The 15,563-nt window shown below is 40.0% G+C and overlaps 1 protein-coding gene across 5 annotated transcripts; it reads right to left on the bottom strand.

Annotated features, from left to right (window-relative positions):
• Position 1: 1 nt before the first annotated feature.
• ptpn2b (protein tyrosine phosphatase non-receptor type 2b) lies at positions 2-15,563 on the bottom strand. 5 transcript variants are annotated; one of them, XM_039819932.1, is made up of 10 exons: positions 15,305-15,563; positions 14,751-14,841; positions 14,531-14,631; positions 12,151-12,249; positions 9,598-9,735; positions 8,694-8,903; positions 7,958-8,119; positions 6,246-6,454; positions 6,025-6,120; positions 2-286 (listed from the first exon to the last, which is right to left on the bottom strand). In XM_039819932.1, exons 1-10 carry the CDS (start codon positions 15,359-15,361, stop codon positions 148-150), a joined length of 1,302 nt encoding a protein of 433 aa, XP_039675866.1. In that variant the 5' UTR covers positions 15,362-15,563; the 3' UTR covers positions 2-147. The 5 variants fall into 5 exon arrangements, with proteins under 5 accessions (XP_039675866.1, XP_039675869.1, XP_039675870.1 ...); XM_039819935.1 differs by lacking the exon at positions 2-286 and adding an exon at positions 520-1,694 and having other exon boundaries at positions 15,305-15,562; XM_039819936.1 differs by lacking the exon at positions 2-286 and adding an exon at positions 520-1,691 and having other exon boundaries at positions 15,305-15,562.

Raw genomic sequence — 15,563 nt, 5'->3', positions numbered from 1 at the left:
TTATATAATGATTAAGGCTTTGTTAGCCTCATCGGACCCTGCCCCCGCCCGCCTAACTGAAAGTAGTTGGCCAGGTTCCATTCTGTATTCCTGGCAGTCCCGCCTCTCTGTAATTTGATTCCTTTCTACAAACATGTTACAACAACTTCATAGCGATAACAAGGCAGAACTATGATTAATAAGTTTACTTTGAAAGGCTGTTCTGCCAAGTTTGTGGTTTTCCTTTCTGTCTGCATCATTGTCTTGGGTGGTTTCTGTGTAGCACTGCTTGTGGGAAAGGAATGGTCTGCAATTTTAAGGGGGAAATCATAAAATGAAGATTCAGCTCTGCTTGACCTGAAAATCAATTTAAAATATTACATATATTATGCCATTAACAAATATTTGCTTAGAAACAGTTAAGGGATCATAATTTCTATCCTAAAAGTATTTTTAGAGGAATAGTTTGACATTTAGTGAAATACCGGTACACATAATTACTCTGGCAGAGAGGTAAGTCATAGTAAATGAGAAGTGTAATTCCACTTTTGTGTCCTTTAATTAAGAGATACCATGGCCAACAAAATGTCATAAAGTAAAACAAAAATATTTGTTAATTTACTTAATTTAACCTTGCTTTTCTGATGTACATATAAAAATAAATATTCATGGACCTCAGAATTAACTACGTTTGCATTGCTAGACACCGGCACACAGTTAGCATAGCTTAGCATGAAGACTGGAAACTGCCAAACATAGAAATTAAATGGATCCATTGTATTTCAACAAATTTCTGTTTTATGAATGGTTGTGCCGGACTATTTTTTGGCTGTAAGCAGTTGCAAGGCAACCAGCAGAAGTAACTGCTCTTAGCCAAGAAAGAGTCCAGCACATAACCATCCTTAAAAAGACAACTTGTCGTTTTTTACGTCGTTTTTTTCCAGTCTTTATGGTAGGCTAAGCTAACCAGCTGCTGGCTGTATCCTCATATTTAACAGACATATTATCAATCTTCTCACCAAATCTTCTCAAAATCTCAAACTATTGCTTAAAGTTACATCTTTGTATATAATAAAGCAAGGTGATGCTTCTGACAATTCAACAATCATTTGTGAACTGACAGGTTATGATGTAAATAGATAATACCAGTTTTATTTGTAGATTACACTCTAAGAGAAAGAGAAACTTAAGACATTTTCATTTCAAAAGGAGAACAAGTCATCAAATCAGGTATTCAAATCTGTAACATTGTCGTTCATCTTTTTTTTTCGAGCAAAAATATGTCTTTTTACACACACCTTTTTAAAAAGAACACTATGTACATCATGGATACATTACATGTCACTGAAATTCTCATGTGGGGGGAGGCAGTGCTTTTCATTTAACTGACCCCCATTACTGTGAAAAACTTCAAGTAATCTCTTATAAAAAATAGAACATTTATTTTTGCCTCTGAAAAAAGGTTTTCTAAAAATACACATATGAACAGCATTACAATTTGGCAATGCATAGCTCCTAGTATCAGTCTTAATTTCATAAATGCAAAGGAGCATAATAGATTGACAAAGCTGCAAATAATATTAAAGCAAAAAATAATAAATGATTTTCTGACTCCAGAAGCAGCACAGGCTGTGGTTGAGGTGTGACCAGGGGAGATAGCGCTGGTGTGTTCGTCTTTTCAAATGTGCGGTCTTCAAAGAATGTCGAAGTGTCTGCTGTAAACAGTTTAGAGAGGATTAGGAGACAGGGAAAAGCTGGGAGGTGGAGGACTGAGGAGCGACATGCTGCTAATGGAGGAGGAAGAAGAGGGAGATGTGCGGTGGCCGAATAATGTTTCAGGGCAAGGACAACAACGAAAAGCGACAAAGACAGGAGAGCTGGCTGTCTGAGGTGGAGGTGAGGAAGAGTGGTTTGGAGTCGAGGAAGAAAGACACAGAGGTTGGGGAAAAAGCTTGAGGTCCCTGCCGATGTTGGCTTTTCTGCCAGAGCTGTAGTTGCATGGCTGCAGGTCGAGGTGGTTAGCAGTTGCTGGTTTTCGCCCTGTCACAAGACACAGAGTATTTAAAGAGGTGGTCGAGTGTCAGTGAAGCTCAAGTTTGTAACTGTCTTCAGCTTGGTCAAGTTAACAAAATAAAACTCAACCACAGAGAGCAGAAATCTAAAGGTTTGCTCAGCGGTTAGCAGGAGCTGTGGCACGATACAATGTCTTGGATCACTTTGATCATACTAACATTAGCTTGAGTGTAAATACAGTGAAAGCAGCCATCATGTAAGCAACATGTCACACTGCATTCAGATGTTCTTAGCTGCAACATGTGGAAGAACATTTCCATTTAGTAATGGCAGAGCATTACAACACGTGATTAGATTTGATTATCTGTGAGCTAAACTGAGACTCATCCCCGTATGATGTAGAAAGGTTTTGAAGATGAGAGTAGATCTGAAACAATTAGTCAATTAATCGATTAGTTGATGAACAGAACAACTTTAATCATTTAGGTCAATTTTCAAGCAAAAATGACAAATATTCTTTAGTTCATTTTGTCTCTTTTTTTTTTTTTAAATATTGTTAAAGGGGTGATAGAATGATAATATAGGGTATTTCACACTGTTCCTTAGGCCGGTTACACACTGGCTGCGTCGCGCGAGCGTGTCAGCTGCGTGGCGTGTCCGTTTATATTTCGGCTCCCATGTTAACAGGTTAGAGCTTACACACTGCCTGGTGACACGCACGTCTCAAGTGCGGCTCGAGCCGCGCCAAAAACACGTGCCTGCTAGAAATAGAACCGACGCCTATTGTTCACGCGACACACAAGTGTGTTGGAAGCGTTTCCAGGCAAAATATAATAGGCAAAGATGTTAATATGTCATTTAGAAACGAATACATAAATAAATGACATCTTGATGTTTGAAAGTCTCTAGGTTTTGATATAAATGTAATTAAAAAAAAAAAATTCTAAGATTGCACCTGTCAATACAGAACGAAATATTCTGTAGTATTTTGCCGTCAATACTGCAGACGTTGTCTTTGCTGTAATCAAATCAGTATATATTTCTCTTTAACATGGCATTTAATTTTATCAATGGGAAACATACATGTGTCCAGACACGGCTAGCAGCAGCAGCACTGCGTCAGACACGTTTCTGGTGTGTAAAGCCATAGAAAAATCCACGCAACTGACAAACAGAAACGCCACGCTCACGCCACACAGGCAGTGTGTAACCGGCCTTAAAGTCTCCTAATGGGGTATGTAACATTGATTGGGCTGAAAATTGCCGGGTTGCTATTCTATGGGCCCTTATGCATCCCTGTGTTTTGGCCCTATTAGGAACAAGAGCTTTTCTTCCAAATATGGTATGCTCATGAATATTTAGATGAGCTGCGTGCCGATTGGTTGAGTGAACCACATACACATACATTGGAGACTTTTTTTTATGCGAGAAATCAAGTATATAAAGCTCAAATATGGGCCTTTTTACGAAAATTGATTGACTAATTGCAAATTTGGTAAGAAATGTCGGACTTCAGGAGCTCCAAACAGTCTGACGAGACAGCGGCAGCCCGCTGCGCCCAAAACCCAGGGCAAAGTCACCGTTTCTGGGTTACTGGAGCTGGCATATGTTATGGCATAGTTATGCCGTCATAACTATAGTTTGAATTTCGTCACGCCACTTATATTACAGCTACCCTAAGGTCTTACAAAGCTAACACTGTCCTATTTCAATTGAATGCAATTTTGTGGATGTGAGGGGTTTCGTTAGCTGCTAGTTTCCCTTCAATCCTATGGGTAAAGATCGCGGCTAGATGCAGGCCCTGGAGCTCCGTCAGGGCCTCGGCATTTAGTAGTCCAGTAACCCAGAAACGGTGACTTTGCTCAGGTATGGAGTGCCGCGGGCTTCTGGTCGTGACGGAGATCCATTTAGCTCACAGTGAGCCGGGGTCTATGAATGAGGACACGCCGGGCGGTGAGGCAGCACCGGCCGCTGTCACGTTAGCCTGCTGAGCTCCTGCTGAGCTCCTGCTGAACTGCGACACACAGTCGGACAAAATTTGCAATTAGCCATACATTTTCGGAAAACGGCACATATTTGACCTCTACATAGTTGATTTCTCGCATAAAAAAAGTCTCAGAAGTGAATTTAGTAATTAAATAGCAGACGAACAATGTATACATTTTCTGAGATCTGCGTGACCTAGATTCAGAAGACTAAGCTGACCTCAGGTCAGTGGTGTAGCCTATATAAATGTTGGGGCGTGACAAAGATAGAGACTAGAGCCAAATAAGGTAGGAGTTGACGTCAACTTTTAGCTTTGTTGAGATTCGCCCGTTTTCAGCAGCAGTTTCAAATTGTGAGATTTGCAGAGGAAAGAGGTGTCAATGGGATTTTGAGGTTCTATGTATGTCCTAGTTACCCACCAAACTGTTGTTTTTCAACTATGACAAGGTAAAATTGTTTTTGCATTCTATCACCCCTTTAATTGAATATATTTGGGGGTTTGTCTGTTGGTTGGACGAAAAAGACTTTCAAAGTAATCTTGGGCTCTCTGAACTTGAGATGAGCACTGTGGCCTACTGTACTTCTAAGTTCAAATTCAGCCAAAACAAAGGTTATGTACTGTAGGCATGTAAATCTGCCCAAATTTGGCTTTCGATGTGTTATTATTTATACTGCCCTGTGCCTTTTACTGCTAAAACCTACTTACATCGGCATGAATATTACATTTAACGTGTAAAAAGAACACAACTGTTGCAGGATAAATATCAACAGAGGGGAAACAATTTAGCTTGATAACAAAACAGCAGCATTTTTATCTGCAAAGCAGTTTCTTAGTTAGGGGAAAACTTTTGAGGTTGTTGATTAGATCGTGTTTTACACTGGTGTTCTCAATAACCTTTGACAAGATTGAAAACACCGACAAAAAGAATGCCACCAAATTTGAATCTATGATGCACAGCATAAATTAGCACTTTGCATTATTCCAACTCAACCTGACATTTTAGAGCTTCAACACCTAAACCACAAATGTACACACCTCACTCACTCACACACACACACCATGCTGGAGTGCAGCCAAAATGAACACAACTCCAAACCACAGGAGCCAAGCAAATCGTGAAACCAAGAGCAAAACCTCAACAGAAAACAAAAACACAGCAGACACCAAGTGCACACACACCTCCATGTACTCTTTTTAAAAGCTGTGGGTAAACCTCGTCCTCTAAATGTGCTCTTCGTGGTTGTTGTTGCTGTCCCAGAGGGGGGTAAATATACACTGCCCCCCACTGGACAGGCCAGCTCTTGTCATGTGCAGCAAATGCAGCCCAAACTGTCCGAGAAGAACCACAACAGCAGAGTAAGATCTCGTCAGAAATGGTGCAGTTTGGGCCGAGTTACTGGAACAACACTGATATGTCACACAACAAAGGAAGGCTTCTGAGAAATGACTTAGTGAGCCAGTTTTGGAGTTGCACAGTCATCAGAAATGAGTGCTTCATCAGGACTAACAATCCTGCCTTTATGAGAACATGAAGTAGATGTCAGTTAGCTACACTGGTGGCTTCACACTAAATGACTGAGGATGTTAAAAAAGAGAGAGGGGAAAAAAGAAAATTAGAAAGGCTCAGCTTTGTATGAAGTCTACGTTCAGCTATTAGGAGGTTTAGTCATGTACTGGGAAAGCCTGGCTGTGGGATTCCTCTGTGAGGATAAAAGAAATTAAGCTGAAAACTGACTCTTCTCTTCTCCTTTGGCATCTCTTTTATATCACAAGAGTTGTAGAGTAAAAATGCTCAAATCAAAAAGGGAACTAGAAAACTGGGAAGCATGCAAAATAATGTTATGGAACAACATTATATAAGGATTGCATCAGCAGTTGCTCTTTTTGTTAATGCATATGATGGAGTCTGTTTTGTTTAATACATAAATGTTTGTATAGCACACTTGGCAGTTTAAATTACAGCATGTAATGAATACAAAAATGGCATTGTGATGGTGATTGATAAATCATCGTGGAAGGTGGTTTCGGCCAAAAGATATAATCACCTTTTTCTCTTCTTCTCGGAGTCGTTTGTCCTAGGCTTGCTTTGGGGTGTCTTGGCTGTGCCTGATTTGGAGATGCTGTCTTCTCTGCGTCGTTTGCTGTGTAAAAAGAAGGGAAAATGGGTCAACAGCTGTCCGTCCAGTAAAAAAATAAAATAAAATCACCAATGACCTATTCATAACATTGACCGAATATGACCAAGAGCCAGACTGAGTGTACTGACTGTGTTGTGCTGCCGTCCTGCTCCTGTTCCTTGCAAGGAGACTGTGCTGGTACTCTGTCATCCTGTCTGTAGTCTCCTCCCTCCTCCGGCTGACCTCCCCGTTGGCTGCCGTTGAATCGCTCTGTCGGACACCTGGTCTGAGGCTGAGTTGAGGGGGGAGACGCCGATGTCGGCTCCTGATCTTCCCTGGACAACTCCCGCCACCGGTTCTTAACGCACAGACAAGTGGAAGATAGTTGACTTTCAAGTTTTTTTTTCTACTGATGCAATAAATAAATGCCAAATAATTTGAGAGGGATATCATTCAGACATTGATGTGAAGTGTGTTGGCAAAGCAGGCCACAATACCATTTTGCCACAGATTAATACAGCCTACAATTGGTCATTTTGTTGTAAAATTAAATAAGATGGAATGATGTTCTCGTTAAAAATGTCCAGCATGTGACAAAAATTTAGCTGCCAATGACAACTATTAGCCTTATTGTTGTTATTATGCAAGATCAAGATTGGCCCCATACCAAAAGCACATACAATCACTTCTCTGTCAAGCATTCAGGAAACTGGCTTGAACAAAATGCTATCATTTATTATTTCCGACATTCTTGACAAAAGTCAATAGGCCAAGACATATCACTCTACCAGTACCAAAAGAAAAAGAGAGGGAGAGAAAAAGATAAACTGAAAGGATTAGTTTCAGTCTCAACGGTCGAGAACAATTGCTTCCATAGTTGGATCAGGATATGTTAAAAGGAACTCTTAACATATGAAGAAAAGTTACTGCTCTTTGTAGAGACAAATGTTTGAACAGAATTGAGGTAAGGCAAAAAAAAAAAAACACCACACCGCCACATTTCCTGGCCAATGATTTTCCAGTGGGCTTAAAACAATTAATTAAATTCAACTGAATGCCAGTCATATCAGTTTTTAACTGCATCAATTAGACAGCAGTTTCCTTTTCATTTCAAAAGCAAGATTTGTGAAGAGTGACAGAGGGCTTCTGACAGAGGATGTAGGGCTAAGCAACAGTTTGTTTATACTTTTTTTATTTAATAAAACAAACTTTTTTTGACTCAAATCGCAGGGAAGCGTTTCTTTCTTTCTATACGATTACATAAAGCTCCTTTATCAATAAGACGTGCCCGAGGCCTGGCCAGGAGGGTCTGCTGATACAGTAGCCTTGTTTCATCTACCTCCTGCCAGTCAATAATGGGCTGATTCTAATGGATTTAACTTGTTCTCAGTCAGCTGCATCACAATAATTATCTGATGCAAACCTCAAATCAAATACGTTTAATAAAAACTCCACATGATACTCTCTTGTAAATAATCATTTAGACTGGAATATATTTTGAATTTGAAATATTGTTTACAATGTGGCTCACATGCTGGCAAACGTTTATTCACCTTAATTGACAGTATGTGACGATTAAGCACGCATAGACTGAATAACTGTGGCATATAAAATAAACAAATATCAATTACCAGGCCGACCCTCTGCCATACTTTTGTATTTTTCTCTACAGCCAAATTCCCAACTGAACAGATGCCTGCAGAAACTCACAAACTGACATAGTACAGTCTGTGTTTGGACCATAAGGATAAAGGGAAATGAAGAGTATCTGTGTTTACAAGCAAATAAGATAAAATGGAGAGGAAAAAGTACTCAGTGTACTGAGTGATAGAATTTGTCACAGTGTGTGTGGGGCAGGTACCTGTACAGAGGAGTCTCCCATGATGCATTTGGATCCTTCGAGGACAGCCATGAAGGAGAAGCGCAGCTGGTCAGGGGTCTGGATCAGGCCCATGCGATACTTCCTCATGTCCAACAAGATGCTTTTGATGTCCACTGATGAGGGGTCTTTCCTCTTGGCCATCTGGACAGGACAGCAACGTAAACTACTGTAGCTCAGCTAACCAGGATGAACCCCCCGCTCTCTCGATATCTGGTGACTAATTTGTTGGTTGCGTTTAGCAAGGAAAATCTAAGTCTGACACATTGTTACACATCTCCAGTCTGTGGCAGTGGGTATAATGCAACAGTTTTGGGATCATATGCTGTAATTCAGCTTTTTAAGTGCCTTATAGTTTTTGATCTGGCTTATCTATCGCTACATCATCATGTTTTCCCGTGTTTTCCCAGCATGCCAAGAGAACAACGTTGCATTTTAGCCAAGTACATAACCACATAAAAGCTTTAGGTTTGAGGGGTTTTCCTTCAGTATTTGTTTCTCTTTCAACTACATTCTGAAGCAGGTATCAATCAGAAAATAGGTTTATTTAAAATGTAAATTATAAACACGACATGACAGAATAAAATGTCGGTGTTTGCTCTAACACGCACAAATGTTTAAATGACTGATCAAACCACTGTGGCAATGAACAAACGGTAAAATCTTCTGCTTAGTCAGAATATGGAAACGCCAATACAAACTAAGAGGCAGGACTTACCAGGACCACACACGTATCAACTAATGAAAACGTCCCTGAGCGTCCGATTCCAGCGCTGCAGTGTACCACAGCCGGCCCGTGTTCGACCCCCAACGCTCCCGACTCCCGCACTTTGAAGAGAAAGTTTAGGAAGGACGCCGGGGACTCTGGGACACCAAAATCAGGCCACGTGGTGTAATGAAAGTGGCAGATCTCTCTCTTCTCCCCTGTCTGTGAGAGCAGCGAACAGAGGCCCTTATTAGCAGATACGAAACTTATATTGATTTGCAGCCTGTCAGTGCTGACAGTTCTGTTTGAGGTGACTTTAGGTTATTTCAGTAGTGTTTGGGAGTTGAACTAAACAAACATTTTCTACGGTTTCAATTCATGCCAGAAACCAGGTTCTATAAAACTTGCAACACCAAAACAGCAGGTCAAGCCTTGTGTGTACTTCTTGCTCATGCATATTGTTCTATCAGCTTGGCAGTTCCTTTTTAGTTATTTAAAATTTTGTATTTAAAAAATGTGGGTTGATTTTTAATGTAAAAAAACAGGTGAAAAATGGATAGCAAAAAATTCATAACATTAAAGTTCAGATGAAATTCGGATTTAAAAACATTGTTCAAGCATATGCTTTGTATTTTACATACAGAAATTGCTCTGCTGCATAATCTACAGCTCTTTTGCATTTTCTCAACACCTACACACTGAAAATACTTTGGTGTGTGGGAATATCAAACTCTGTTTACTCTGTCTGAAAGTCTGTGAAAACAGAAAATGAGTTTTAGTGATAAACAAGGAGGTTTTCAGTTCAAAGAAGCCTCGGACAACACAGGGGCATGTGATGCATCTTAGTGAGACGCCCTTGAACCATTTCAGTTCTCCTTTGAAACCTTTCACTGGGAATGCCCCGTGCTGTGCCTACACTAAGATTCTGCAGCTCCAACACTCTGGTGGTGTAGTAAGACTTGGTGTCTTCTGACAGCAGCGTGACCAAGAAACGTGTGTCTCTGAAGGCCATCTCCCTCTCCTCGGCTGTGGGCCAGTACTGGGCACACTTTTCCTGTCACACAAGGAGAAAGGAGACAAGCATGGTAAGCGATACAAAATAGGTTAACCTTTTGTCCAAAGAAATACACCTGATGAAAAGCAGATGCTAGCTGAGTGGCCTTGAGGCAAAGCAGCTGACAACTAACAGGAGGACAGTTTGAGCCTCGGCGTTGAGAGGAAAGCTGGAGAATAAATCAAATAATGCTGAGGATAAACATCCTCATTCATTCATCTCCTCTCTCCCCACACATACCTACACGTTTACCTGGTCACACTTAAGGTAATACACTTTCACCGAAACATACACAAATACAAAACCTCAAAATGTTGCTTTCCCATCAACGTAAACAACGATCCCAAATCCCACCTCTTTTTTTGTGACAAACCAAATATATTCTATCACAGCCTTGTTGTCTGAATATTTTGTGGCACCTTTGTCTGTCACCTTTTGTGCGGTCACGTTGCACTAAAAAATAAAAATAATATTAAACTTGTATTAGTCAAAATTCAATTTTTGCTATATTTCTTTGCTTTTTACATTTTCCCCACTTGTTACTTTTGAGTATTTTCATTTTGTGATCACAGTCCTTACGCCACAACACAAACTTCAGCAATGAATTTGAAACAGTTTTAATCTTAACATTGCATAAATATACCTATTTAAACTATTATTTTACTTCCATCCTCTTTTTATGTATTTTTATTTATTTATTTATTTATTTTTTTTTTTAAAGGTCCCATGACATGGTGCTCTTTGGATGCTTTTCTATAGACCTTAGTGGTCCCCTAATACTGTATCTGAAGTCTCTTTCCCGAAATTCAGCCTTGGTGCAGAATTACAGCCACTAGAGCCAGTCCCACAATGAGCTTTCCTTAGGATGTGCCATTTCTGTCTGTAGCTATTGAGGAGGAGGAGGGGGCAAGGAGGAGGGTGGGGGTGTGGCCTTGACCAATTGACACTTTGTTGTTTGAAAGCCATGATGTCTCGCTCTGTCTCATGGGCGGGCTAAATTCTCTGGGCGGGCAAAGCAGAGAAAGGCGAGGTATCCAGATCAGCCCATCTGAGCTTTCATTTTCTCAAAGACAGATCAGGATACCCAGGGCTCGGTTTACACCTATCACCATTTCTAGCCACTGGGGGACCATAGGCAGGCTGGGAGAACGCATATTAATGTTAAAAAAAACCTCATAAAGTGAAATTTTCATGCCATGGGACCTTTAACAGTTGTTTTTTTCCCCTTTTTTATTATTATTATTGTAAAGCACTTAAAAACACACTTTAAAGCAGTATTTCCTTATGAAATGTGCTATATAAGTTTATTATTATTCAATTTCAATTCAATTTTATTCATAGTGTCAAATCACAACAGACGTTATTTCATGGCCACTTTACAGATAGAGGAGATCCCAACAATTCCCCCCATGAGCATGCATTTGGTGCGACAGCAGTGAAGAAAAACTTCCTATTAACAGGCAGAAACCTGGCTCTTATCGTCATTGTTATTATTATACACTCAATATTTATTCTCAGCATATAGTATTTTATTAGTAAACAGACAATGGCTAGAGCTGTTGAGGATAAGTCTGTTACATAACCTCTCCTCTGCAGGATTGGAGAGCTGGCCTACATGAAAGATCCTTGATAACATCTGTGGACTAGGTACTCTTTATCTTCTATTTCCAAGAAAACAGTGAGTGAATCTCATGACCCAGCCAGATCCACTCCAGCTGCTTTACTGAGAAACAGAGAGATCCCAGCTGCTCTACGTGAGCGAGAGTGTTAGTGTGTGTTTGTTTAATTGGCACATCACAGGATCACTGGATTTAAAAAGAGTTGAGAGGTTGGGCTGCATCCCAGTTCCACTCAGACATCTGGGAACACGCTGTCAAAACACTGAATTCCTGTTATCCTGCTGACAGGAGACTGAAGCTTCACAATGGAGCATTTAAACAGAATTGTGTGCCGACTGCTTACTTTAACAAAGTATGCGTGTTGCTGGGGATAAAGTGGTCAGTATATAACTAGTCTTTCTGTGGTCTATTCAGTATGTCTTCAGTCTGTGGGTGTCAAAGATGTCAAACCAGACACAACGACTATGTTCGGACTGCAGACCTTAATGCTCAATTCCAATTCATTGCCAGATCCGATTCTTTTCACTTTTATTTTATGTGGCCCGCATCAGACTCAAGAACTGGGCACGGCCTGAATTCCGATCCGACTGTGCAGACAGATTTTTTTTTTTTTTTTATCCGACCTGTAACAGATGGACTACATATGAAAGTGGCCCAAATTAAAACTGGAAAAGATCGGATGCCATGTGACCTGGGCTGTTCACACTGTCATGAAAAAAAATCTGATTTGGGTCACTTTGGCCTGCAGTCTGAATGTAGCCAGTGAGGCCTCTTTATTATCATATTGTGTACTTACTGAGCCTTTCTCTATGACCCTGTTAAGCATTATGACCGCCTTGGTCTTCTGCTCCCAGATCATGAGCCAAAAGTGGCCACAGGTGTTCCTGAGGGGGCCCTGTGGGCAAACACACACACACACACACACACACACACACACACTTTGATCAGTTACATGACAGCAGGAGAAAATTAGTCCAGTGGGACACTGGGAAATCATTTGCAATGGAAATGTGTATCATCTTTCAGGCATGAACGAACATTGAATACATTAGGCTGAGAATTGTCTTTATTAATGTGATAACTGTGCAACTAACAAGTGCTCATTTCAAAGGTCAAGACTGCTAAAGGTTATGTGGTTGAGTTTTGAAAACTGCACTGTGCAATATCTTGAAATGTCAAATAATACAGAATAGATAACATACAGAGGCATGGACAAAGTTGAGACTCTGTCAACAAGTCTTTGCTTGCTTTTCTTTTCACGGCTAAATTCAAATATGTCAGTAACAGGATTAAAAGGATAATCCATCATGTAGAGTAACACACTGTTTGATTAGGATTCAACTAACTAAAGGGTTAGTGGAAATAATTTGTTGTGATATAATTGCGGAATAAACTGCTAAAATTTTGTTTAAGGTTCCACTATTTCAAGATACAAAATTAATTGGATAGCAAGCAAGCATTACCTCAAATGTTTGGCTTTTTTAAGCACTGTGTTCACATATTTTTTATTGTGCAACAAGAAACCTAATAATTCATTTCAGACCATCTATGTCTAAACAGTGATGCGATACATTAGAATGCCTACACAAACCACAAATTAATTGATATTTCAGTCTAGTCATGTTAAATTGAGAAAACTTTCTGTGGCTTTAAATTACTTTAGCAATATTCAGTGAGCAATATCATTTACTGAACAAGAATCTTCAGCGTCTTTTGGGTGGCAGTTTGTTGACGTTAGGATGTCAGTTTAGAGTCTTTTGAGTGGTGAGCTGATAGGGAAAATACTGACATGTGACATGAGGGAGTGTGTGTGTGTGTGTGTGCAAGGCTTGATAAGCCAGATGCGGATGAGTGGATGAGGTACAGAGATGATGACGGAGATTCATTGAGAAGTTTGACGAAGCAGAGGCTGAGGGCTTCAAGTGGAACCAACGCTACACCACAGACGCGATCTTTTGTAAATACTCTTTAAAACAATCTGAATGTACACAACGAGAAAACGCTGGGGCTGGCCATGCCCAGAGAGACAACGCTGGAGCAGCATACGGGGAAGCTGTGGCCAGTAGCCGTTTTCCGACTGTGAGACTATGCAGCTCTGGGTGGGTCGAGCTTGACGCTGCACAACCACTTTAGATTTAGGGAAGACCTACACTCAGCCAGGCAACTTAGTAGGGACAAGGAGACAGGGGGATTAGTGTTACCGGCTGAGTTAACCTTTAGCAGCGGTGTTGTTGTTGTTTAACAAGCCTGGTTAGCTAGCAAGAAAAAATAAATCACATAAAAAAGTGAAGTGGTTATATGTCCTTTCATTTCCTGAAGACAGGAGAATATTCAAAGTTGTGTGGGATGAAGATGTCTCTGTGTTGTAGGCCTGCACGATTCGGGGGGAAATATGAATCACGATTTTTTAGCGTAGAATTGAGATCACGATTCTCTGCTACTATTTTTTTCTCACAAAGTGTAATGTTTATTGCACACATGAACCATGACAAAACAAAACAAATTGGCAGTACCAATTTTTTTTGGCACCTATAGCACATTGCGCATCACCACAAGCCTGTAAACAGAGGCTTCAATGAATAAAGAAAATAAAGTACATACTGGCCATTTAAGTACAGTGGGCTACCAAATAAATAACACATTGAACTAAATATGGCCCTGATACAGGCTCTATCTGAACTCCTTGAACATCTCTTAACATAATTAAAACATGTCAATGTCAAATGCTTTAAATAAATTAATTGAAAGAGAGGGAAAAAAAAAAAGACAAAAATCTAAGTCATTTAAAATTTTTATATCGCTAACAGGGGTGAATCGAGATCGCGATTTTATAACTGTTTATCGTGCAGGCCTACTATGTTGGGTTTCTTTTAGGAAAGCAATAACTTAATCACTTTGGCTTTACAAATTACTTGACATGAGACATTGGTCCTCAATAATCATACTATTTCAAACATATACCCTTAAAATATCATTACTGTAAGTTGAAGATTTGAAGAAATGTCTAATAAATTAATATTAATATTATTAATTTTAATATTAATTACAATTTATAATAAATAAACCACTGTCAAGACCAGAATTCCACTGCCTCTTAACTAACATTAGTGTTAAGGGTGTAATAATAGACCTGTATGCATAATTGTTTTTACTGGAATAAAAAGCCTTGGACTTGCCTGAGTCAATATGTAACTTCTCTGGGCTTCCTCCATGACTACCAGACTTGCATTGATGTAGTCGTTTTCTGTGCTCTCCAGCTTCACCCGACTGTGATCAACTGCAGGCAGCGTGAGAGAAAATTATTTCGGGAAAAGCTGTAACTTGACAGACATTGTTAGAGGTTTAGAGAAACGTCACAGTGTAAACAGTTTGGACTTTCGACCAACGTTTACCTACATGGACTAACATCTCTGTATCTGTTTCGGTTGCGATTCTCTGGATACTTTGCCACTTTGTAGGAGCACTCGTGAGACTGATTCCTTATTTCCTGAAGACAATAGAAAGATGCGCAACAAGTAACGGTTACAGCATTACATTTTATGGCACCCTGACAGGGGCTCAATCCAGACACTACTGTTTGCCCAAAAAACTGTACACGGTTACTTTCAACACTGAACATCTAATCCTACTTGTTGAGTGATGTATAAAAGTCGACCAACAAGTGACTAGCTATAAAATGTAGCTAATCACATACTGAGCTCCAACCACATGCACAAGCTTATAATACTGACTGAGCTAACGGTAACATTTACGTAATAATATTAAAGTGCATCAGTGTGTATAGGCAAACGATTTCTTTTTAAAACATAGACGACAAAAAAAACGTATGAAGGAAGTTGGCGATAAATAACAGGTTAAATATCGGATACTTGATGAGCTAGCCGAACTGTTAGCTTGCGCTTGAAGTACTATCTATGTTAGCTTTATGCTAACTATGCTAACAGACTTACTAGGTAAAGCTTTTGCCACCGGCCCTCTGAATCTATGGCTTCAAACTCCTGGTCCATTTTCACAGTGGCAATGCCAGTGTATTTTAATCTAGGTACTATAATTAGCTGTCCGACTGACTACCTCATTACTTTATTCAGGATGGAGAAGCTTTTGGTCAAAGGATTATTACTTCCCTACGCTAACGAGCTCTCACTAAATGTTTGTCCGTCGTCTCTCTCTGGTGGTGCAGTAGTTGACATCTGAAGAAGTGGCATGTGC

Source organism: Perca fluviatilis, chromosome 13, assembly GCF_010015445.1.
Source record: "Perca fluviatilis chromosome 13, GENO_Pfluv_1.0, whole genome shotgun sequence".
Classification (NCBI taxonomy): domain Eukaryota; kingdom Metazoa; phylum Chordata; class Actinopteri; order Perciformes; family Percidae; genus Perca; species Perca fluviatilis.
The sequence above is the reverse complement of the archived record's forward strand: the minus strand, read 5'-3'. Positions and strand labels throughout refer to the sequence as shown.

What these genes read in the sequence shown, in the direction of transcription:
- ptpn2b (XM_039819932.1), bottom strand. Translation starts at nt 15,361, where the DNA reads ATGGACCAGGAGTTTGAAGCCATAGATTCAGAGGGCCGGTGGCAAAAG. An exon ending in TGGAGCTGCAGAATCTTAGT is followed by an intron (nt 8,904 to 9,597) that starts GTAGGCACAGCA and finishes CTGCTCTCACAG; the next exon opens with ACAGGGGAGAAGAGAGAGAT. An exon ending in CAGGACGGCAGCACAACACA is followed by an intron (nt 6,121 to 6,245) that starts GTCAGTACACTC and finishes CTTTTTACACAG; the next exon opens with CAAACGACGCAGAGAAGACA.